Source organism: Puntigrus tetrazona, chromosome 15 (assembly GCF_018831695.1).
Source record: "Puntigrus tetrazona isolate hp1 chromosome 15, ASM1883169v1, whole genome shotgun sequence".
NCBI classification, from domain to species: Eukaryota; Metazoa; Chordata; class Actinopteri; order Cypriniformes; family Cyprinidae; genus Puntigrus; species Puntigrus tetrazona.
In genome coordinates this window covers 12,882,497-12,908,261 of record NC_056713.1, presented here as the reverse complement: position 1 = coordinate 12,908,261, position 25,765 = coordinate 12,882,497, and the positions used below count along the sequence as shown (strand labels likewise).

Genomic DNA, 25,765 nt, shown 5'->3' with positions numbered 1-25,765 from the left:
CACGAGGCAGCACGGCCGAAATCACAATGAGGGCTTTGACAAGACGGATGACTCACCTGCTGCTAAGCTTACGTGCTCGTATTTACGTCTGACAACGGAGTAACTAGGTGTGTTTCTGAGACTGCTTCACCCAAGGTAAAGGTGAGCATAGGTGTGGCCCGGTGCTGTAGTGAAAGGCCCATTTGTCTGGAGGTGAAGGGGGCAGGGGAGAACCGAGGGGGAAAAGGGGGAGGGATCGGGGGTGTCAGACATTGTTGTGCCTCAGCAGGAGCTGGTGATCTTTACTGAGACAGATCTGGTGCAGAAAGAGCACCGGAGAGGAGAAGGAGTGGCTGTTGTGCGCATGCCAAAGTGGCAGCAGGGTGTGAGGCCGGCCCACTCCGCTCTTCATTTACACTCCAGTGATAGCGTCTGTCAGCCACTATGGCCACAAGGATGAGCACGCAATAATATCACGCTCAAAACATCAGCGCGATGCTTCATAAATCCTCAACCGTGAATCTTTGTACTGCGGAAAGCGTTGGGGGTGTGTCAGAAGAACACAGCCCTCGTGTTGACACTGTGATCTAAAGCTAGAGTGGGCCGACCGGTTTTGTGTGTACAAATAATGGACTGAAAATCTGAGATTCAAGACCGTGCTGCATTAACAGTACATGCACGCCCTGTACAGCACATTAATTAAAAACAATGCAGCTAGACTTTTATACTGACAGCTAAAATACTAACTAAGTGCAGTCTAGCACAATTAAACCTTCCACCTCCAATGCATAGTTATGTAAAATTAATGCATAGTTATGTAAAATTAAAACTCATTATAACTACTTAAGATAATAAGATAAATACATAATGTACAAATATACATACATATACATAGACATACACACATATATCCTATTTATTTTGCATATAGAGGAACACCCAAGAAGCTTTATAATAAATAACAGCAAACAATGACCACATTAGCTGATGATTCAGACTGTAGAGGGCTGTGTTTAATTAGTTGATTGGTTCTTCTGATTCATTAAAAAGAACTGCCCTAATTAAGTGATTATGTGGGGAACTGAACAGCATGTTCTGCAGTAGGTTTTTTGCTGCATGCAGCCAGCGAGGAAAACACAGTTGAAAAAGCAGGGCTGATTATTTGTTGCCAAAGATCATTTTCCAACACCAAAGTTTATTTGTAGGCATGCAAAAACTTTACATCGTTCAGCTAAAATACAGAGCGATTATATTTTGGTCACGAAATGGCAGATTAACCAGTAGAGCAGTATGCTTTTATGCAGGAAACACAGCTGTATTACAGTAATGAGAATGAGATTCATTTAACACTACAGTAACACGAATTTAAGAGCTAGTGGTTGTCAGGAAAAAAAAAAAAAAAGTTAATTCAAAAACATTACGGTATTATTACTAACTAGCCTTGCATTATTATCAGAGCTACATCCATAATGACCATAACATGCATTTAATTTCAGAACGCATTAATGACAGTACAGTTTCAAATGCTGTAGTGTGAAAATATCCTTAGTGAAGCTATGCATCAGAGCTCAGCAGCACAGCTATTTTAAGCAACTTGGTTATTAAGCTGCTCTCTGCTTATCACTGATGAACAGGAAACACGTTTCAGGAATAATTCCCCCGAGTGTGAAAAAGAAGAACATATACGAGTATCAACAATATTTAATTCTTAATAATTATGGTGGGGAAAGGTTTCATAAGCAAGACTGTGAAATAATAATAATAATAATAGTTTTCTTTTTCTTTTTTTGGCCTTTAAAAAAAGTATAAGAAGTTATATAACTATCATCAATTTGTAAATCTATTTTAACATAAAGAAATTGCTATTCAAGTTTAACAAATTCTAATGAAAAAAAAAAATCCCAGGGATGTAAATTAAAGGAGTGCCTACCTTCAATGTGCTGTGAAGCTGTAATATGAAATGCTTTACCCCTAAAACTATTGCTTCAGTACTAAATGCTATACAGGAAACAATGTCTAGGTAAAACAATCTGCTCACAGAATTAAAAGCTGTTAACCAATCTGCTTTCAGGATATCCTGTTATGTCTTACACGCCATTCTTCAGTGTAGGGGTGAAAGCAAATGAGGTCTAGACACAAAGAAGCAACAAATGACTTTGAACTGGCATAACCTGAGGATTAAAACAGAACGCCACATGGCTGAAGGTAACAAAGGGTGCATTAGCCACAAACACTGTGCAGTACAATGCATCACCTGCGGTGATAACAGATGAATACCAATCATCTTTAACTAGGCCTGGGTGGCCAACACCGGTCAAATCCTGTTACTGCTTCTCTACTAGATGGAACGAAAGGTAAATCAACAAGCGAGTCTCTCCCTCAGAGTTCTCTTCCGATGCTTGCGTTTGGATCCCTGCGGCACTGAAAGCAGATCTGTCATCACGGAGATGACCAGACAGACAACCAGTCTGCTGTTCCCCAGTGACGTCAGTGGCAAAGACCTGTGAGAGCTTACCATTAGAAAACACTCTCCGGCTGAGGTTTTTCAGCCATCGTGAATGAGAAGTATGCGAGGGACGAGCAAATAGTGCTTATTGATACATTTATTGAACTTTCCCATGGCTTAGTTTCCACTAATCACTTGTTATGAAAAAGTCTGGGTATGATCAATAGCAAATGGCTGAACGATGGAAGTAGACATGAATTCTTACTTGATTTGCGTTCTGGACTAAAAAGCAATAACCATGTAACACGCCATGTTATGAGTCGGCACAATACAATAAAACACATCATTACAATTGTTTTCTTCTAAACCACTTGTCTATATAAAACGATCAACACTGTTGTCGCTATCTGCAAATGTTTTAGGCTTATTATGTGGCCATTTAGCATTTGAAGTGAGACGGTTCGGATCACATTTATGTGAGAAATGCATAATACCCTGTATACAACTTGACAGGATTATACAAAACACAATCAAACGTAAGCATGATACCGGTTGATGCAGAATTCAAGAAAACAAGAAAATCAAGCAACAAAAAACAAAAAACAAACAAAAAAAAAAAAATCAATAATGAAAGGTAGCTCTAAAAACAATTGTCTTTATACAAACAAAAGTACTAATTAAAAGCATTGCCTTGAGAACTAAATGAAAATAGATAAGTTAAAGCTGAAGTATTAAAACTGCTAAATCGGAAATAAAAATAAATTAAAGCTTAATAGAAGCATTAAAACTAACTAAACTGAGAAAAGCAAAAATGACTATATAATTAGTATAAATAACGCTCAAACAAAACAGGTACTCCAACGGTATGAGTAATTCTCTACTATATAGTATGCAAAAAGCATTATATCAGTTGATATAATAACAGTAGGCAAAAAACCCAGATGAACTACTGCATATGCTGATATTCAAAACAAACCCTCCCACAATGGCACAGAAACCGTCAAAGCCGAAATGTTGACACAGTAAATTGGCTATAGGCACCATGAAAGTTGCTCATAATAGCTAAATTGCACTTGTTAAAATTACCTTTTTAACAAGGCCAACGTGACCGATCACGCTGCATGTCTGTGAACGCATTTATACAACACACCTGCAAAGTACAAACCTACGGAAACACACCTGAGTGTGTTCAAATTCTGGCCAATGGAGACAGAGCCCTTAAAACTGGAAGCAAAGCGCAACCGGGCTTTATGACAATAAACCTACACCAGACACACAATATCACACAACCAAACCAATGCAAGCTCGATGCTGTCCAATACAATTCACTATTCAGAGTTCACATAGATGCAGGCTGAGATGTCTGCTTGAGTATATGGATCATACCAGAAGCGAGTTTGTCCACATAACATGAACGTAATTCATACATACCTGTCAGTGACTGGTGACCGTGTGTCGCTCATTGGGCTTTGTTTTTAGCTTTTATTCGTCCTATATCCTTTAGTCATTTTCAGATGCATCAGGAGAGACATCAGTTTCTGAGGCTGTTGCATCCGTATTCTGTTGTACTGACCAGGAGGTTCACTAATTTGCAAAAAAAACAACAACATTAATTTCATAATTCAAAGTTGGCCCAAAACAATCAATCTCAATGATTTCACTCAATCATAAACATGCCCAAAAACGCACGAACAGATGACTATACACATCAGCCAATATATATGCACTGAAGTAAAATAGAGAGTAAAGCTCTAAAGTACTTATGCTTCAACATTTTTTCAAGCAAAACGTTGTTTGTTTGTTTTAAACCAATCTGCAAGTATCTCGAAGTAACCCAAGCAACATTTGAGTTTCCAAATAATCATCCTACGGTAAATAACAATAACATTAACAAAATAACGCTCCACTTTTGCAACAATCAACAAAACTACTTCTGTTTCATGCAAACAAAACGTGGTTATAGGTTACATGTGGTTTCAACAGTATAGTAACAAGTCAGCAGGCTTGTACAGATCGGTCAATAATTAAACTAAAATAACTCTCAATTTGAGACTTTCCGTTATCGGGCGGCTGTAAATGTACCTTCATGTTCAGCAGCAGCTCCCAGGTGAAGACGAAACGCTCCCCACTGCTCGAAGTTGCTCTCCTTTGACAATTAAGACACTTTTGAGCTTCCCAGAGCTCGAATGCGTGCGTACGTCCACAGCCAGCACAGCAGCGATACCGCAAACCCGGACTGCAGACGAGGCCTTGCTATGCTAAAGCTAACAGCAGCCCAACAACGTCCACCCCAAAAAACGGGACGCGATATTTTCCCAACAACAGCAATAAACAACCGCGCGTATCCGAACCGATCCCGCGGTCACCCAGACAGGGGGAAAACCCGCACGCGCTCATACACGTGTCACCGCGCGGAGAGTTTCCATGGAGCGGCGACGGAATCGCTTCAGCATCAAAATAAACAAAACCGGTCGACAAAGTTCGCGTAGCTCCCCACCCGGGGCGTTTTTTTTTTCGTACGATGCCGAGCTCGCGTGGAGGCGAGGGTCCGCGGTCAAATCAGTTTGGAGGTTGTAGGTTCCGGTCCATCGGGCTGGGGAAAGTTGAGATGTGCCGCGTCTCAAAAGCTAGCGTGCCGCCTGCACGGACGGCATTTCCGATACAACCCGGTTCACGCCAGCCCGCTCTGCTGAACTCACTCAACGAGCGCACGAAAAATGCAGTCTAGGTAGAAGGGCTCACTGGAATTTGGTTTGGTTACGGTTCGGAGTGAAGACGGTTATTCGGAGTTTATTTATTCGCGAAGATGCACTGTGGAAACGCGTCCAGGGAGGGAAAAAATAAGTTAGAAAAAGAGCGCGATAGGGTTCAGGCACTTTGAGTATGCTTCTTAGTATTTTACAGTTAAACGCACTTGTTTTGAATGGAACATTTGTGCGTCCATAGTGATTCGGACAAGGCGTTTACTTTTCGCCTTTTTTCCGTCCCATTAAGTTCTTTAAAGCAACAGTCGATGGTTTTTTAGAGTTACAGTCAGCTGGTTAGAGAGTTCAATGAATCCGCAGGAAAATGCGAGGCAGGCGCTGGTTAAAAAAAAAAAGTTGAAAACCCGTTCAAGTATTATGTTAGTTTGCCGCATGGTGGACGTTCACAAAACTGCAACAGGTTAATGTCGGCCCTTTTACATTATATAGTAGTAATAATACTTATAATAAACCCTCTAAGATGCACATATGTGTACTCGCTTGCAAGAAAAATAATCGTGTCACGAATTTAAACCCGAATAAACACCTTTACAATAAATAGAAATATTTTAAAATGAAACCGCTTGTCTTTTTTAATATACATAATAAAAAAAAAGAGTATGCCAAATCACTTACAAAACACCAACTGTAACCTTTAATAACACTTGTTTTTTTTTTTAAACAAACAGTTAAACCACAAAGACCTCAATTTCCGTTATTAAACCCCATTATCTTAATGATTTGTGATTCAGAATTGGATCGCATTAATCAGAAGAGGTTCTTTCAAATCAGGATGTCATTGAATAAACTTTAATACATTTTTCGTTGATCGACTGCAACATTACAACACCCTAAAAATGCATTATTGTAATGACGGTGACGACGTTTGCCGATTTATCATCCGGTGTGGTCAAATCACCGTAACAGATGAAAACAGCCTGTAAGACAACACTCAGCCTCACGATTTAAAAATAGGTTACACTTCTAAGACGAGTCGTTAATCGCACACAAATCATTCGGTAATCTTCCAGAAACATTTAGTAGCGTTTCGTGATCATTTCTGAATATTGCACGTACTAAAAGTTTAATGGGGGAAAAAAAAGAAAAAGTAAAAGCAACATCGCTAATTAAAATTTATAACAAGTAGTGTTCCTAATTACAAAAATATCAAATATTTCCAGTACTTAAACACGTCGTTCTATATGAGTACAAATATAACAAATTAGATTTGATTGTAAGAATTTAGAGTTAATGTGTATATTACCAACCAGAAATAAACTTTAATGGCTGATATCCTTTTAAAAAATATGTAAACATCTATTAGCTGCAGAGCTTTATTAGCTGGCACACTTGTTCTGATTCTCCCCCTTCTCTCCAGTGTTAGAAACAAGAGGCCGAACGCTGATCTGAGAGATCTTTCAGTCTCTCTTCGCATCCCGCCCATTGACCTCCGCCGCCCTGTGGCCGTTCGTCCAGCGCTGGTATTTGCGGTACGCGAAGCGGCCGATGTCGACCATGAACACCCAGGACAGCGCGTACATGGCCACGCCGCCACATTTGATGATGAACTTGGGTCTCGGAGAGATCAGCTCGCAGTACAGCATGGCGCCGCCGACGAAGATGCGCATGCACACAAACAACAGCACGAACAGAGCGTCCACCGCGTCCCCGAGGAAGCCGTCGTAGCGGCCGGAGTGTTTCAAAAACCAGCGCGTCTGCAGGAGGGGGTTTGTAATCTCGCTGCCGAACAGCACGGCGCAGGACTCGATGCCCGACTCCTCCAGCCACAGGGTGAGCAGAATACCCAGGATGCTCATGGTGTGGTGGGCGAGCATCACCAGGCCCTCTGTGCGGAAGTACACGCACCAGGCCATGTCGAATATAAAGTAGCCCAGACTGACCACCAAAGCGGTGATCTGCAGAGGGGTGTTCTTTGTACCTGCAAATGATATATAGCAAATCAGTTATTTGTTAGGGGTTTGTGATATGCCTGCGATAAAATAGGGCTTTTTTTTTATCAATTTGGTTGTCTATGTAGCAGAAACTGAATATAAAACGATTATAAAAAAAGAAGAAAGGTAGGAAAGCATGATCACCCATAATGCCTTGGGCTTGATCTCACTGTCTGGTAACAGGAATTCAAAAATGTAGAAGAAGTACTTTATGCAGTTTTCACAAAAGTCCTTTGGATGACGCACAGATCGACATGACCGCAAATGTGATATTGATTTTACACAACCGAGCAATGAACAAGATGTTGCGCATAATTAATATTTTTGTAACATTTTTACATTACATTTATGAACATGATATTGTCTCGTTTTGGTTCCACTTTTAAACAATCCTCTAAGAAACAAACACTGGAATTTGGATGCTGTCTGAATCTGCATTTAGAACAAATCGGTTGAGCGAATACTTCAGACACGTTCAAAAACATTCGCTTTGCCACTTGATTTATTTCTTAATAAATCAGACACCTGAATGAATACATGGATTTGAGGTCGAGCAAATAACTCAGTCGTTAGATAATTCCTGCATCCGAATACGTCCAATAGTACGTCCAAATTAGTGCCGTTCAATGATTTAATCGCATTCAAAATAAGTTTTCGTTTTCATGATGTATGTGTATGCGGTATATATTTATTATGTATATATTTCAGACGAATCTGCTGCGTTTATTACACATTTATTTATAATATAAATTGTACGAATGCAAGTATAAACGTGTAAATACATATTGTGCAAACAAAAACATTTTGTATGCGATTAATCGCAATTAATCGTTTGAAAGTACTAGTCCAAATTCATAACTATCTAACAAATTCATAACTATCTAAGAGTATGAACTTACAGATTCCACTGAGACTCGTAAAGTTATCATTAAATGGCCTCAAAATTCAAAGTTATTCAATTTCAGATGCGATTTTGGACACAGCAAGTGACTTGCCACCACCTACCGGCAGTTTTATGTTTTAACGTTCCACATTTTGTATTTAAACATTAATCAGCATAATGTATGCAGATACAATTGCAGCGTAAATACATTTATGCCACCTCTGAGCTGCATTAAATAGCCTGCATATATCATTCACCCTGATATATATATATATATATATATATATATATATATATTAACATGTAGTAAGTCTTGCCTGGGTAGGTGAAAGGCCACGGTCCATCTACGTATCCAATGTAGGCAGTTATACAGACTGCAAGGATGCCATGGAATAGCGTAACTAGCCGACAGTTCCACTCATAGCCACAAGAGCCGTTTGTGTAGCACAGCAAAGCATAAAGAGCAATCCAGCCAGCTAAGCACGCTCCGACTCCCAGCACCAACGGTGACATCTTTAGTCTGTGAACCTAATCAAAGACAATGAGCCGTCACATTCATGAAACACTTTACCACGTTAGACTGCACGCACGCACGCATTCTTCAGAGTACTTACGTGAAGGACCGCACCGCTTGAGCGACTGTATCAAAACGACACTTTTCCTTCGATTCTGATGTGGAATAAGCGCTAAAACCATTTGAGTATGTCTGAAGGGCTAGCAGTGGATTTCACATGAACGGTTGAGAAATACAAGAGTCTGGCTCGCATCTGGGTGTGTCAAAAGTAGACCAAAAGTTACTGTGGCGACCTTATCCACAGCTCTTTATCCTAATGTTGTACAAACATCACATGTAAAGCAGCTGATGTTGAACCAATCGGTACTACGCTACTTTATTATAAAGTATGGAGCCAGACACTGATATCGTCTGCATGCAAGTTTGAGAACTGAGAAAGCTTTCTTATTTATTGTAGGCTTAATAAGAAATAATTGATTAAATAAAGTTACCTCGGCAACCTTATCCACAGCTCTTTTTCCTAATGTTGTCCGATCTATGGAAGTAAAGCAGTTGAACTAGGTAAATAATACAGATATAGTCTATATGTACAGTTGGGAACTGATAAAGGGTTCTAAGTCTTATTCATAACAGGTTCGATAAAAAATAATTCAGGAATAAATGCTCAAACGTTACCGCATCAATCTTATCCACAGCTCTTTACCCAAATGTTATCCAAACCATGAATGTGAGAAGCTGAACTATGTAAATATTAGGTTATTTTATCAAATATACACATCAGGATACATTTGAGAATCCGTATATATATATATATATATATATATATATATATATATATATATATATATATATTTAATAACAGATTGAATTAAAAATAAATTATACATAAAATTAAATTAAATATTTTTAAACAAAAATAAAGTAATTTAAAACAGTGTCCAGCTCTTGAACTAACAAACTGTATTTATACAACTGCTTTCAATTAATTCTACTATTTCAGAATTTTTGTTTTCTTATATTTGTTTTATTGCAATACAAAATGACTATTAAAATCAAAATTAGACATTTGTATTTCCAAAAGTATTCATTAAAAAATATGACTAAAAGCGTCGTTAATATAATAATTTAGGAATCCCATCACTTCTGTTGCCAGAGTAAAAAAGGCATTTTTCTGATGTAAAAATAAAATAAAATTAATTCACAATTTAAACGATTTTTTAAAAATGTAATAATATATAGCTTATCTTTCTCAGTGATCCTCATTTCATCGTGCAACAGCCACTGCTAGATCTAGACTTAAGCTAATCTTCTGAACTGTGGGCTGGCTGAGGTTAAATTAATTACCGCCCTTCATTTAATTAAGACGAGCAGGTTCAACGTGTAGCCGCGAAACTAAATAAGGGGTTTAAAAAAAGGGAAAAAGTAAGGCTATATACCTCTTCAAATAGTCACCTCAATAGCATGTTCACCGACAGGCCGAAGTGTTCTTCAGGCTCAGCATGAACGCCGTCTTCTTCCTCCGCGCCTCCCGCTTCAGCACCACGGACACGAGGCCTCGAGAGATCTCAGTGATCGGCTCCGGCATCGTCTTGGAGATGGTACGCGAATCACCACACAAACAAAAGCCACATTTCAGCCCCTCGGCCCCTCAGCGGCTGGACGACAGCGAGGATGACAACAAAGAGGAAGACGCATCCTTACGGCACAGCGACCTCTGCCGGTACGGACCGCCGCCTTCACGACAAGCCACAAGGTAACCATAGTTACCGCCGGCGCGCGCTTGGTAGGTATGGTCATAGATACACTTTAAACATTCATGCGATTTGATTCGGACGGTGTTTCTGCCATTTAAAGTTTTACGACTACTTTGAACTTGAAATGCGTGGCTAGAATAAAAAATATATTTTATAATAGATTTTAAATAACAGCTTAAATAAATGAACAAGTGCATAGAGAAAATCATAAATAAAAATATATATATATATATATATATAAAAAAATATATATATAATATATATATATATATATATATATATATATATATATATATATATATATATATATATATATATATATATATATATATATATATAAAAATAAAAAACCAGCAAAACAGTAATGTGAAATATTAAACATTTTAAACATTGTTTTTTTATTTTAATATAGTTTGCAATGTAATTTATTCCTGATATATCACAGCTGAATTTTCTGCATCATTACTCCAGTCTTTAGTGTCACATGATCCTTTCTGATACGGTGACAACAAACTTCCTATTAATATATAAATTTTATATATAAATTATATATAAAACAGTTGTGATGCAGGCTATGAACAGTTATAAAAGTAATATTTTAAAACACATGTGACCATGGACATGTCAACTTTTCAGATAAGACCATATTTGGCCGAGGCAACAACCGTTTGAAAATCTGTAATATGAGGGTGCAAATAAATCTTAATGTATGTAATGCATAGGCCTATTACTAATTAAAAATTAAGTTAATTTAGGGTAAGAAATGTACAAAATATCTGTACTTAATATCCTAATGATTTTTTGCCAAAACAAAAAATAAATAAATAAATAAATAAAAGACCCATGCAATGTATTTTTGGCTATTTCTATATGCAGACTTAAGGTTTTGTAATCCAGGGTCACATATAATACTTCAAGTATTTACAAAATATTAAACATGCAAACACATTCAAACACAACTTTGTTTCCCTAACCGTTAAAAAAAAAAGACACGGGTTATAAAGGCACTTTGCTGAAGGAGCTTTTTATTTAAAATTACTTCATATTATGCTCATATTCATTTTCATAGGAAAATAGTTTCGATACTTTATTCATACCAGCTTTATCCTTAAAAACAATCAGTAAACACTGAAATCACCAAGGCACTTGTATCCCAGACAATGGCTGTTGTTTGGGGAGGTGTAATCTCCAAAAAAAAAAAAAAAAACACTTAAACTCTTTGAAACAAAATTAAATAAATCAGCATAAACATTTTAGTACCATGAACGGCGACCGAGTCACCTGTGGCGTATTAAAAAGCGAACATTCACGTGGTAAGAGAGGCCAGACGCGGGTTAGAGGTGAACGTGGTGAAGTGTGAAACGACAATACAGAGTCTCTTCTTCACGACAGAGCTCGGTCTGTGGATTTGGTCCTGTTAAATGAATCCAGCGTATTAGCGATGGTTTCAGGGCTCTGCTGATGTTCTGAGATCACGCTGAAAGGAGGAGCCTGAGCGACAGTAACGCAGCGCAGCCAGAAGATGGCAGTGTTGGACACACAGCAGCGACAGGATTTCATCGGCACGCTTTCTGTCCCTCAGAGCCTACACTTACTTTGGTTTCCTCGAGTCACTTTTGAAGTGTGGCCTGTTCCCAGCTAACCAGAGTCCATACTGCATCGATCCAACTGGTCCTTAAGTTTCTGCTGTTGTGCAACGGAGTTAAGGCAAGACGATGAAAATGAAAATCCCAGCATTAAGACTTGAGGTGAGACAATGACTCGATAGTGTTTTCTGAGTGTTCCAATATTAATCAAAGCATGCGTACATTTATACCACAGTGTTTTGTAGCTAACAGTCAAAAATAGCAAACTACCAAAAGACATTTTTTCTAAACGTGTGCGCCGCGCTCTAAACGTGTCTTCAGTCGTATCCCACAGCAAAATAAATAATACCAGTTTCTGAAAAAAAAAGACGAGATCCAGCTATATACGTACTAATTCACAGGTTGCTCATCCCAGACTCGTTTGGGTCTCAGTTCCATCCCACAGTGCTGGTAAAGAGCTTGAAGACTACCGACCAGCTCTAAAACGTGGCAAACCGCTCAAATCCCGCTCCGCCCAGCACCATCTCTGCTCCGCGCAGAAGGCACGAGTCTGAAGGCTTGGAGGTGGCCAAGGTCACATTAAATATGTTTTTTGCAGAAGCGTATGTGGTTCTAGGTCTCTTCCTCCCATAGGCACAGCTGTTTGTGGGGCACGTAGTAAGTAAACTGGTAGCCTTTGCTGCAGCTCTTGATGCCGCATTTATACGGGCTGCCCTTGCCGGAGACGTCTCTGTTGCGGCAGTATTTCAGCAGGCAGGGGTACCATTCCAGTCTGAGGTTATAGCTGCAGGAGCAAGGCTGCCACAGGTCCTTCACTGTCCCGCAGCGCTGCAGGCCTGCCACCTCCGCGGCTTGAGGCTCGAACATGGAGCCCTCCACGCCTGAAGAATCGGAAAAATGGTTTATTATAGTTAACCATCATCGAGCTTCCAGCTATGTAGGTCAGTGAGGGGTTACAAATGCAGACGTGTTCCAATTAAAACAGTAATGCATCTGTACTGGGTCTCACTATGTGTGGAAAAGAGTTGGATAAAGCAGTTTTTTATTGTTTTTAAATGTCTATAATTATAGTTAAACATGAAAATTCAAGTAAAGAAAAGTATTATTTATTGTTGTTTAATATTATAATTTAACCCAATTAATTTTTTTTAAAATTTAAATATTTTGCAAATGAGTTAGTTATTAATAATTATTAATATTAAATCACATTATTTTCTACGATATATTTGTAATGCCATAATTTATTTTATTCGTCATAATTTATTTTTGATATTAAGTTTTTACATTAACATATTCAAAATTCTACAGCTTTTTCTTCCAAAATTATGATGATATTAATAGAGAGAAACATAGGTTATATTTATTTTTCATATAAAATATTTAAAGACTGCTTTACAAAAAAAAAAAAAAAAAAAAAAAAAAAAAAATCACATCACTTTTCTTTATAGAAAATATTCTTCATATTATTATTCTTATTAATATAATTTATATATTTGTTATATATTTTATATTAAATGGTTATATTTTCTGCTCTTTAATTATAAAAATGTTTGGTATAAAAACTTATATAACAAACATAATTTTTGTATTAAAAAAATGCTGGTCACACTTTATTTTAAGGTCCATTTTACGCCATAAACAAGTAGCAAAGTTACAACTTTTGCCTCAAACTCCTAATTTGCTGTTTATTAATCATTAATAAGGTAGTTTTTACTTTTAGGTACTGGGTAGGATTAGGAATGTAGCGTATGGCCATGCAGAATATGAGCTTTATAAGTACTAATAAACAGCCAACATGTCAATAATAGGCATGCTAATAGTCAACAAGTCAAACGAGAGAACTGAACAAGTCCTGCTAACTAATTTACATAGAAATGTGAATAAATCAATTTTCAATGCATTATATATTTACAATATATTCATTTATTAACTTGCGGAACAAAAATGCAGAGTTTAATCAATGTCTCCAGGCCTATTATTTTAATAATAAAAAAATATTTTTTGTGGGTACCATTAAAGCCCGATGTGTCGAATGATACATCGTTTACGGTGTGCATTTTTAAAGTGAAAAATAATTGACCTTTTACATATTTTGCCTAAAGGATGATTTGAAGCATCAGGCTACGGAGGGTTAATAAGTGAAGTGATATATTTAAGCGTGCTGGGTTTGGCAGGGTGTAATTAAGCATGCTTGCCTCTGTCCAGCCAGTGTCTGACATCAGCCTCGCGCGTGTACACTGCTTCACGGGCGACGCTGCACATGTTGTGGATGTGGGCGCTCAGCTGCCACGTCCGTGTCAAATTGACTGCTACGTTCATGCCCAGCACTTCCGTGCTCCTCTTCTCTTCTGCTGTGCGGATGGCCTGGGGATTTTTCTGTAATTCAGAAAGATTTTGCATTAGCCCCATCGCTCTTTAAAGCTTGACGTTTCCAGTGTTTTCTCACACCTTTCATTCATATTCACACATCTAAGACCTTGGCCGCCCTCCCGGGAGCTACTCATCAAAGGCCTTTTACAGCCCCGTTCCTCCAAGATCTCCCGTTTAAAACGTCACACTCCTACGCAACACAGTTAACCCGTGAGCTCAGCTCTGCTTGTTTTTCATCAGCCTCCGAGGAAGCCTGGGAGCGACGGACTGACCTGTCGGAGTCTGGCCATGGACTCGCTGGGGATGATCTCATTGTGGCTGAGCCGTGTGATGAAGCAGAGCGCCTGGTACTGGCTCTGCCCTCTCTCCAGCTCTCCCAGGATCAGCGCCCGGAAGATCTTCACATCCTGAGAAGAAAACATCGAGTCATCTTTTAAAACCTACCACTCCTTGCGCTTGCAGTCAAATCGAATTGAAGTACTACACTTTCTTTTATGGTTTTGAAATAAGCTGCTTATTCAATTGGCACCAATACAGCGCTGTAGTGTTTCAGCCTTTTCTGATCCCGTTATTTCTTTCTCTACCCACTTAACCGTCCTATCATAAAAATTAAAAAAAATGCCAAAAATATTTAAAAAGAAAATGCTGGTAAAACAGTACTAACATTTGCGAGCTACTTTTTTGTAAGTCTTCAGAAATTGTTCTAATATGTGTTTTTTTTTTGTTTTTGCCGTTTAAAGTTTTGTGGAAACTCGTTCATTTTAAGGCAGCGGCTGTTTGCAGTGGCGGACTATTTATGCCAAGTCAAAATAGCATATTTTTTTAGCGACAGATGCTATTTAAACAATGCAAATAGCTATAGATCTGCTATTTATACTACTTACTGCAAACAGTGGCAATTATCTGCACCTCACCAGTTAATTTATTTGCAACCTTTTGATTATTTCCTGAATTTTAGTTAAAAAAAAAAAAAAAAAAAAAAAAAAAGCTCTTCTGATGTCGTGTGATGTGATATAAAATTTGAAAAGGGTGAAAAAGCTCGCCAAAACGCGGATCCGAACCCTGGTTGATCCCGTAAAAAGCAGCATACGCTTTACCATTTGCTTCATTGGACTAGCTCACATCACACGCTGGTGGTGGACTTAGTGTAAACAGCCTCTGCCAACAAGGAAGGCTATCTGCACTTAGCGCACAAGTCATTTTTAATATGTAATTATATATTCTAATATATAATTAAATCTTGACTGATTTTGAATTCTTGAAAACGACGAACACAAATCAACTTGATTTATTCGGTCTCCTAAATTTTCGCTTTTAGCCGTCGACCTTCAAGTTTACAGTCAGACCCTCATTGGAAGATTTTATAGCATTCCAGCCCAGAACAACAGAGAGACACTGTATATTTTAGCACATCATTAAGTTGCTGTTAGCAACCAGACCAGATATCTGGCAGCGTCCCTGTGCTTATAAAGACTTCCATGTAAAGGCATTATGGGAAACCCCGGAGAGGAAAGCAAGGCCGCGGACCTGTCTACCCATTCATCAGTTTCTCTTGCTCTGGCATCCCCACGACTCTGCCAGCAGAAGACACACACATTCTCCTCACTCCCTCCTCCTCTTGTTTTTCACAGCAAGGTCTTGAGCCCCGAGCCGACAGAAGGGAGCAAGCTTTCAGGGTTTCGCTCGCAAAGTAGGAGGTTTTCTCAGACAATCCAAATAAACAAGCCCAAGCTGTCTTTGTTTGCTCTGGAGCTCTCCTCTCACCCACTTTCTAGAATCTTCCATCTGGTTTCCAGAGTTGGTCAACCCCCAAACTCAAGGAGCAGGAGTCTGACCGAGCTCGTGGCAAACGGACAGACAGACAGCCAAGAATCATTCACCTCCTCTCGCATTCTATTCGAATGACAATGATCTTGTTTGTTACGTTTGCCTGAGGGTGTAAATCCAGTTCCTCAGACAAACTGCGATCGCTATCCAGTGTAAATGAAACGTGTCTGTTCTTCTTGCGCAAATGTTACTACATTTTTTAAAACTAATTACTTGCTTCTCTGTGGATGGCTAATATTAAAAAAAAGTTTGAAAGAAACGATGCTTTTATTCAGCAAGGATAAATGCATTTTACTGATCAAATGTGACACTCAAAAGAATCCTGAAAAAAAACCTTTCCAGCTCAATAGTTTACAAAAAGTAGTTAAATGTAATAAGTGTCATTTTTAATGCAATTAACTATTTGCATTTCTTTTACAATTTTAGTTGTGTGTATTTAGTTAAAAGACCAAACACGCACACAAATAATCAACATCATTTCCATTAATTTGTTCAACAAATTTAAGCTAATTTTCTATTCCTGACTAGGGGTCTGCGATAATATCATAATTTTGTTTTAATGATTGACATTGAGTATTTAGCAAAAAACATTCAAAATACAGCATGCGCATTTAGATAGTTTTTTCACTGCATAATTCTATTAAAATGCATTCAGAATGATAACAAAATTAAAGATATGGGGACAGAAAATTATATATTTATATAATTTCATATAGTTAATATCACACAAAGAGTCACTGTTTGTTATTACAAATATAATATGACTTTTTGGTTTATTTAAAACAGTTCAATAAAGAAGTAGTTAATTTTAAGAGACTTTTAGACATAAATAAAATTCAAAACATACCCACATTGCTGTTTTGCATCTCTGAGCAACATGGCGGTATATTATATATATATATATATATATATATAGGAAACATTCATTTTTACTGTAAAAGACTTCAATCCCTTGAAAAGTAGTGTACTTTTTACAATGCTAAAGCTCCTTTATCTTGTCCTCTTTCAGATCTTGATCGCAAAATTATACTTCTTTGGAAAAGTATCAGCCGGTGGTTCAAACACTACCTACGAGCATTTGTGTTCCCGATAAAAACTACAACATACAGACATAGCACGTACGCAGGACCCCAATCTCCGTCCATGAAATGATCCTAACTTAATAAACGTTACTCTAAACTACAGTGCTAATGAAGAACCGTTCTGCATGGAAGGTCTTCCGAGGAGGAAGCAGCAGGAAGGTAATTAGACTGACGGAGGAGGCAGACCTGCTGGAATTACCTCATGGGTGACAGAACAATCAGCAAACACAAGAGGGGGGGAGTGAGCAGGCTGTTGTTATTTTAAGCTCCGGCACTAGAAGGACCTCCCAGCCGGCAGACAGGCGGTTAGGTTTGAGAAGGGGGCGTTGGTGGGGGAACTGCTCTAGGGCCTCAGTTTAATTACAGGGAAGTGTTAGCGTCACTGCTCTGCAAACACCTCGATGACAACAGGGAGAAACCCAGCAAACTGACACTGCGCAGGTAGACCGCTCACAACTGCTGACGCAAGCCGACCCCGGTATCAGTAGCTCAATCATTGATTTCTCTTTACAGCTAAGCTTTATCTTCACCGCTTGGCAATTTCCTCTTTCCTAATCTGTGGCGGGTATCTCTTTCGCTTTCCTCCGGGGTCTTGTTACAATTCTCCGTTTGACCCTCTTCCCTGCAGGAACACGTCTAAGCCAGGTTAGCGAGTAAATACTTTAGTCGGCTTGATCCTGGGCTCAGTTTTTCATTCGCTCGCCCACCTTCAGCAGGTCTTCCAAATGCCCAGATTAGAGGCTGAACATAAATCTTAGTGGCGAAAAGTGTATTTTGACAGTTCTGAAGAAATATATGAAATCTATGAAGTCAAAGCAAACATTAGCTTCTGCTCCTGGTCCTGCTTTCTGCTGCAGGATCACAACGTGTTTGTTTGGACTATGCTGACGTCTGATTGCGGCACCGTCACAAAACCTGGCACTGGTTTCACTGTCACTTCCAAACGGTGCTCATGCCATAAAATTCACGTCAGATATACAATGTTGATTCATTATCAAGAACAATAAAGTCATAGATGAAAGGTTGGCTGCACCAAAGATATTTTGCACTGGCATCGAATGTGGGGTGGGCATATCTTAAGTGAATTTACTTATCCTTATAATATTTTGACACATTATAAGTAAATTAAATTTAATACATTTTTATTTTTAGAAAAATAATATATTTTACTCTCCAGTGCTGCATTTATTTGATCAAAAACACAGCTATTACTTCAGTCTTCAGAAGTTCCAAAGAACGTCCAAAATCCATGCTGATTTGGTTCTTATTATTACCAGTATTGAGAACTAGGGGTCAACCTATACCTGATTTTCAGAGCTGATGCCGACACCAAATATTACATATCAAAGGAGACCGATAACCGATATATATGTCTGGTGTTAAAATGAAAATTAACTTCAAAATTAAGAATAAGAAGTACTCTGACAAAAACATTCTTTAAATGCTTTTAAATAATTTTATGGGCAAATCAGTTTTGAAAATGACTGTTATAGAGAACCATAAAAATGCTTAATTTCAGCTAGGTCGATAACTGATCAACCCCTATTTGCTGCTTGATATTTGTTCAAGTTTTTTTTGTTCAAACCGATATACTTTTTAGAATTCTCAGACGACTAGAATGTTCTAAAGAACAGCATTTTTGGTAACATTATGGCGTTACAATCTCTTTTGATCAATCAGCAGCTTCAGAGATCTCTTTCAAAAATCTTAAAATAATAACAATAACAAATATTCCAAACTTTTGACTGTTAGTGTAACTAAAGCCAAGAGCACGTAGGACGACTCAAGCCTTCCCAATGATCACTGCTTTATTTTGTGTTGAAGTTTTGGAACTTGTATCCAAGCGATTGTTGTTTGGATCTGAATTTGCGGTAGTTTATTTAAGACTAGCCTTCCAATTCATGTTTGTTTGTGTCTCTTAAACATAAAATACCCTCAATTCATCTCCAGAGACTAGCAACTATGCAAGACGTGATAGAATGTATTTTTGTTAATTCTGCCAGTACTATTCAGTGACACTGATGAATGATTTTATAAACCACGTCAATTAAATGCTCTTTGTTTTGCCACATTAAAAATGTCTGTTTTATGTTTGCGAGTGCTGCTCTCTATTGTAACAAATGGCATGAATAACATCTAAGTGGAATTGCTTAAGATGCGTGGTTGCACGTTGTCATCAAAAAACTTTGTACTGCACAACAGATACACAAGAGAAATGAAAAAAACATGCTGTGCAAAACAAGCTGGTGCATTTCACACTACATACATTATTAATATTTCCATTACCATATTCAGACAGATATGTGGGTGAATTTGATTAGATGAATGAAATCATTATTTCCCACAACAGTTACTCTAAGGCCTAAACAATGCATATGTACGTGAATGCAAGATTTCACGTCGTACTGTATTTGAAACCTATCTGAACGTAATTCATAATGTGTAATATGTAGTGTTAACATAAATGCTCTTCTTTTCAACAGTCGGTTTTCTCATTGTCATGGAGGACCAACAGTTCAGTGAATACAATAGCACACATTCAACTGTCGACATGTTTATAGCTGCTACTTGAGCAACAACGCATCTGGTTTAATGGCATAGACATTTGAAGGTTACTATAAAGCCCCCTTGAGCACTTTTTACTACCACATAAATATGTATAAACGCATGTTTGCCAAGCATTGCTCTGAGTAAAGTATGTTTCTGGCGTTCTTTGCTAAAGTCATTTACTTACCCTTGTGTTGCACACCTGTGATGTCTTCATGTTTTTTGTCCACTCAGTGAAAGTCAATGAACTCCAAAGTTGTTTGGGAATCCATTGACTTTCACTGTATAGACCAAAAAAAAAATCTTCTTTTATGTTCCACAGCAGAAAGAATGTCATGCAGGTTTGGAATGACAGAGGGTAAGCAAAGAGTGACAATTTTCATTTTCAGGTGAAATATTCCTTTGAGGCATATCGCTAGGCTGAAGTAATCGAGCCAGAATACAGGTCTGCATGCTTTTAAATTTCCCTTGTGAAACAAAATTCCAGATTGGCAAGACTTCAAAGATCGAGTGCTTTGAAGAGAACGGTTATGATGAATTACAAATAACCAACCACCCAGAGCAGTTAAAAGGTAACTTGGGGAAAGTTTCGAGATTAGTACAAACAAGTAACAAGGCATGCGGACATGATCCAGAAAAATCAAGTATGCTAAATGTTCATTGTAAACGTGGTTCCTCTTTGAGAAGAAATTAGGAAACACTCCTGTCTAGAATTTCCCGTAACTGGATTACAGCTCCTGCTGTGACGGCAGAGATGTTTAATTGGTTTTCCAAGGAGGTTTGTGAAAAGGCACAGGTGCATGCCAGCATTTAACCTTTCGCTCTGATGAACAGCAACCTCGGACAAAAGACAGAGCGTGGGAGAAATGCTTGAGCTGTGCTTAAATACAAGAGGAATTTGAGGTCTTACACACCTAAGAACAAAACCATAACATGTACTGCACTAAATAAAAGCCGACGCAGTTCTGTTTTGGTAACATCTTAAAGTAGATTTCCTCTGAATACGACACCAAAAACCAAACAGCAAGGCAAAAATAGAGGTACTTGGCTCTAATGGTAATGGAAGACCATTGCTTCCACTGGGCTGTCAGCGTGTGACCTTTGACATGTGGCTAACTTGAGCTCTTGCAGGACGGCAGGGACGTTTTTGACCCTGTCACAGCTGTCTGATTGTGCTTCACAGCCAATGATATACGCTCATCTGCTCTAGCCGGGATCATGCAGCGACCTCCTATGGGCTGCTATCTCCTTCCACATCCATCTCATAACTAACAAAACATCTTGATTTGGCACAAAGGCTCGTGTGTCGAATAATAAATCAAGATTTTAAACCTGATGCCTCTTTACAACCGACATGCCAATATTTCAACACAACATACCAAGCCAAAGGTATTGCACAAGACCCAGAGGGAGACGTCAGAGCGTGGGAGAAGAAAAGACAAGACCCTAACGCACCAGGGAGGATTCATTCTGTTCTTGTGATCTAAAAGGGGAAGTACATCTCATTTCTATAAAGATATGCCTCATCAAGAATACAAAAATATAACCCTGGGTTATACAACACTTTTGAACGGGAAGTTGGACTCGGCAAGAACTGATGTAACCCAAGGCTTGATTCATAAAGCGATGAATCAAACAGATCAGACGTTATTTATTCTTTTGTGGCTGTTAAGACACGCCATGTTGGATAGGCTTTAAGGAGAACGGCTAATCCTTAATAATGATAAAGCATGTTTAACAATGAAAACTAACTCCGGCTATACAGTGGTTGAACTACGAGTAGTAAAATGCTCTTCATATACCTTCAGGGTCCAAAAGCATTCACCAAGTTTCTAGATTTGGTAAACAGGCAAGCAGCTGCCCAGAAACAAAAATTACAACACAAAATTACTAGGAATATTTATGGTCTCCATTCTTATGGCACCGAAAAAAATGGTAAATCTGTGTATCCTTCATATCTACACATCAAATCCAGTGACTGAGGAAGAAACTACCACGATTATTAAGTACGCCACTGCTAAGGTACAATGAAAGCAATCTTGAGCAATCAAACTGCCATTTGCTTGTGACAATTTTTGAAACATGAAGACAGTCCATTTTGAGTTCACACAGGGATTTTTGAAGCAATCTGTGCTCTGCAATCAAGAGTTTTACCAAATTGCAACACACACAAATTAAAGGACTGCTGTGCTCGGAAGTTCAAGAAAAGTATGATTAAAAATCAGCATATTTCAGTTGCTCACTGTGCAAATGTGCTCTGGATCAACTCACACGGACAGTTTAAAGCATTTTGCATAACAGTGCGTGCCGCACACTCTGTGGGTAAAAGAGGCCTCTTCCTACTCAGCAGCATTCATTCAAAGGGTCAACATCTGCCTTATTCTGCTTTGAATGAAGACGTCAGCTTGTAGCCAAGGGGCTGCCAGAGATGGCCTGCTTGCCGACACACTTCCATGAAAATTAAACCTGTGTTTATCTGAAACTGGTCACAGTCAACGCGCATCACTTTGCATGCAAGCGGCCTATTTTGCGAGATGGCAAATAAAAAATTGTGATTTCAAAAAGGCAAATTGAGCACCTCTGAATACAACACTTTGAAATGAAATATTTATACTTCACTAGTCATGCAATTTTGTTAGTTCCTTGTAATGTAAAATGGCAAAGTCTACAAATCGGGTGTGGTCTGTCATTCATCTTGACATAAATCTTTAAAACATCCATTTGTGTCATAACGCTTCATGAGAAGTTGTTCAAGCCTGTGCGGTGTGTGGTTAAGGTCACATCCATCTCACATGACTCAGTGGGACCTTCTAAAACAGGTTAGACTGGGCAGGATCACAGCCTGGATAGCGTCCAAACGCACTGCATGCTGATTGAACAACTGGGACATAAAAAGACAGACAAGTTCCCACAAGTGACAAAATGACAACTTGAAAAGCGAAACAACATCGAAATGCCACTGAATTTATGATGAGTTTGTCACACCAAAGCCGACGCAACACGCCTTGCCACAAGCAACAGTCGCCCTAAAGCTGATCTAATATAATGAAGTTTCCAGCAAGCCCAAAAGTTACGTGCCGATAACATTTCAAAGCTAAGAGGAGGGTTGGACCGAGTCCAAGCAGGTCACAGATATCCCAACAGGGAGATGAGCATAAAAGCAGACCGCTCCGTTCCTCAGTTGGCAGTGGATGCGAGCTGAGATGAATTCATCTTCACCGCTGTTTATGCTGCCGATGGGCAGAGCGCTGAGTAACACAATACCGCTAGAAAAACAACGGAACAGTTTAAGAGAAGAGCTTGAGTTAGAGATGAAAGATTCATGATCACACATAGCATCTCTTCCACCAAACGGTCGCCGCTGGATGGTGATTGGTTACTGGAATTCCTGCACTCTGAAACAGAGCCGAAAGCAGACCAAACGGTTAAAGAATCTCGAACAGCCCACACGTTTTCCACACAGCCTGGAAAAAGTCTAGTCTGTTACTCGGATATGCCTGGTTTTTTATATTATGAAAATGTAAAACAGCTACAACCTCTGAAATATTTAACTCTAGATACACGTGATCTCATCTGATTTCTACTGAGACTCTTTTAAAACCTTGAAAAGGAAGAAAAAAAAAAAAAAAAACTTTCTCCATTCTTGAATGCACCCCTTTAAAGATGCCATGTAAAAGAGAGAATAACAACAATATTGGTTGAATCTGGTCCAAAATATGACATGGCTGGTATTTCATCAATGTAAATTCCAGAAAACTATTATTTTCTGATGTGAAGAAATCACAGGCAGCTTTGATGGACGAAAGATAATTTAAGAGCTGCGCTGCGCCAAATCTGTCATCGAACGCTTATGCAAAAGAAATGAGTAGAAAAGATAACCAAAGAAAAAGACTTCTGCTATGGGTTCACTTAGCACCTGATTAGGCGGATGCCAGCAAGACCATACTTCATTCAGTAATATTTCTAATGAATGAGTATTTGTCTTCCTCAATCCCCGTTCAAGTCTTTGCAGTGCAGCGTGCAGTAAATCCAGCTGGAAGTCATCGTTAATTCAACTTTCCATAAATCCCTGAGATACAGGGGAAACTCGAGATGAGAAACACATGTGAGAAGAATGGAGACAGGCTTGCCAGTGGAACTGATAAAAAGAGGAAAGGAAAAAAAGCCTTCCCAAATGTGATCCAAACCCCCACGCTGACCACGTCTGCGCAGGATCAGGGGACGCGAGAGGGCAGAGGGCTGCTGACGTGACTGAACCGAGGCGGACGAGGGCAGTGACGGTGCCACTGCTAATCCTGCTGCTATGATCACCGGTGAAAGAATCTGACCTCAGGTCAAAAGTTCAGAGCTAATGTGCATGATTTATTGCAAGTACACTGATTATACTGGTATAAGGAAGGAAAAGTAAATGACAAGTTTGATCACCAATATTTGAGGCTTTATCATTAGAACTTATCTGCTTAATGAAAAGAAATGTATGCGGTCGAGCTAGAAATGCACGTAAAAACCTTCATCGCATGGAGGATACGTGGAATGTAAGTGTCAGCCAATTAAATTAAACTTAACTGCATAAAAAAAAGAATGAAAAATACCCCAAATGTTTCATTTTTAAATCACAACTTTTGATTGTTAATATAATTTTAAAGACGTATATATCTTAATATCACTTTTAAATTAAAAAAAATAAATAAATAATGCATGAACTGACTTACTATCAACAAGTAATTCATCCATTATGAATAACAAATGAAGAAAGAAAAAAAAGTCAAGGCATCTGTTGCATTTTAACATACCATGTGACAAGCAGATTAAACCACGACAAACACTCCTCCTGGCCACAATATTCTTCTTACCTGCTTGAAATCGGCCACGAAAGTTATAAGAGTCCCGTCTCCCTGTTTAAACTCCACAGTGATGGAGTCTTTCTCGCTGTCCGCCTCCAAAAGTTCATCTGCGATCTGTCCATCGGCCAGACGAACCCTCACCTTCAGCTCCGAAGCAGACCCGAGAGTTACAGACGCCGCGAGCAGCCCAAGCAAAACAGTCAACCGAACTAAACCCGGCGAAATCCGCCTCGCAAACATTCCAGACAGTCCTAAAACTCAAAAGGCGAGCTCAGAAGGAGAATCCACGGGAATAACAGCCGCCGACGCGGTCGGACTCATTCCGCGAGACTCTTCGGACGGATCCCCGCAAAACATCACAGCGGCCCCGCTCTCACAACTTCACCCGTGTTTCTCGGAAGCTGGAGACACGAGAGAATTCATAAAGTCCTGTGAAACGGGTGTAGAGACTGCTCACGTTTGGTAAATAAACATTTGGGAGAGCCGCGTCACGCACGGATCAATCTGGTGTTTGCACTCGTGTCGCGTCTCTCATTGAGGGAACTTTGATTCGCGAGCTTCTGCAGACTCGACTTCATTCACTACAGCGCGCTTCACGCTGACTTCAACCTTACTTTCTGTTTTTCTCTTCTGGAGTTTTTTTTCCCTCTCTCTCTCTCTCTCTCTCTCTCTCTCTCTCTCTCCTAGTATTGCGGATTCGTCACTTCCTTCATTATCCAAAGTGCAGCAGTCCAACGGCCTCCCAAAGTTTCACAGGCAGCGCTCGGAAACTCTTAAAGGCATAGCGCCCTCTCAAATAACGGCCTGATTGCCACACAACTCCTCAGACGGGCTACATTCCTGCCAGTGAACCTTTCATGAAATGTAGTTGATTGTTCGTTAACAAAGCAGAAAATATATGTTTGTGTACTCTGAAATGGAGGAAAAAAAACAGTTCAATCCATAAATTAAGTCCAGAATATAGGCTAACTTTATTCAATGTGTTGAAAATAATTAATATAAAGGTCTGCTGTATATGAGTATTGGTTTCATATCATCCACAGAGACCAACAAGTATTTTTTTATGTGTGTGTGTGTGTGTGTTGGAATTTTTAAGATAAATGATAGTGCTTTTAACAAAATAAAATCATAATTTTCTTTTTGTAAATGGACTGCAGCTTTATGTGACTTTGCATCAAATATTAATATCTAAAAACTGCATGCGTGTTGTATGCGGTGTTTAAATACATCAGGTCCA

At 38.9% G+C, this 25,765-nt stretch overlaps 3 protein-coding genes across 7 annotated transcripts in view; all 3 read right to left on the bottom strand.

Annotated features, from left to right (window-relative positions):
• The window catches only part of arhgef12a (Rho guanine nucleotide exchange factor (GEF) 12a), a 39,644-nt gene extending 34,388 nt beyond the window's left edge, over positions 1-5,256 (bottom strand). For 2 of the 3 annotated variants that reach the window (XM_043259169.1, XM_043259171.1), the window contains exons 1-2: positions 4,508-5,248; positions 3,857-4,009 (exon numbers count right to left, since the gene is read on the bottom strand). In XM_043259169.1, coding sequence (XP_043115104.1) covers positions 3,857-3,888 — 32 coding nt within the window. In that variant the 5' untranslated portion in view covers positions 3,889-4,009; positions 4,508-5,248. Of the gene's footprint in view, positions 1-3,856; positions 4,010-4,507 lie in introns of all 3 variants that reach the window. The other variant, XM_043259170.1, reaches the window with a different exon arrangement.
• Positions 5,257-5,801: 545 nt separating this feature from the next.
• Positions 5,802-10,215, bottom strand: tlcd5a (TLC domain containing 5a). Of its 3 annotated transcripts, none has more exons than XM_043258193.1 (3): positions 9,955-10,215; positions 8,322-8,532; positions 5,802-7,108 (listed from the first exon to the last, which is right to left on the bottom strand). In XM_043258193.1, the coding sequence occupies exons 2-3, from the start codon at positions 8,515-8,517 to the stop codon at positions 6,588-6,590; spliced, it is 717 nt and encodes a 238-aa protein (XP_043114128.1). In that variant the 5' UTR covers positions 8,518-8,532; positions 9,955-10,215; the 3' UTR covers positions 5,802-6,587. The 3 variants fall into 3 exon arrangements, with proteins under 3 accessions (XP_043114128.1, XP_043114129.1, XP_043114130.1); XM_043258194.1 differs by having other exon boundaries at positions 9,971-10,215; XM_043258195.1 differs by lacking the exon at positions 9,955-10,215 and adding an exon at positions 8,619-9,282.
• Positions 10,216-11,280: 1,065 nt separating this feature from the next.
• oafa (OAF homolog a (Drosophila)) lies at positions 11,281-25,245 on the bottom strand. Its single transcript, XM_043259754.1, has 4 exons — positions 24,538-25,245; positions 14,501-14,635; positions 14,054-14,234; positions 11,281-12,739 (listed from the first exon to the last, which is right to left on the bottom strand). Exons 1-4 carry the CDS (start codon positions 24,766-24,768, stop codon positions 12,471-12,473), a joined length of 816 nt encoding a protein of 271 aa, XP_043115689.1. The 5' UTR covers positions 24,769-25,245; the 3' UTR covers positions 11,281-12,470.
• Between the last annotated feature and the right edge of the window lie 520 nt (positions 25,246-25,765).

Coding starts and splice junctions, on each gene's coding strand:
- tlcd5a (XM_043258193.1), bottom strand. CDS start 8,517: ATGTCACCGTTGGTGCTGGGAGTCGGAGCGTGCTTAGCTGGCTGGATT. Junction 7,109..8,321: donor GTGGCCTTTCACCTACCCAG/GCAAGACTTACT, acceptor TATCATTTGCAG/GTACAAAGAACACCCCTCTG.
- oafa (XM_043259754.1), bottom strand. CDS start 24,768: ATGTTTGCGAGGCGGATTTCGCCGGGTTTAGTTCGGTTGACTGTTTTG. Junction 14,636..24,537: donor TCGTGGCCGATTTCAAGCAG/GTAAGAAGAATA, acceptor TTTTCTTCTCAG/GATGTGAAGATCTTCCGGGC. Junction 14,235..14,500: donor CCATGGCCAGACTCCGACAG/GTCAGTCCGTCG, acceptor TCTGAATTACAG/AAAAATCCCCAGGCCATCCG.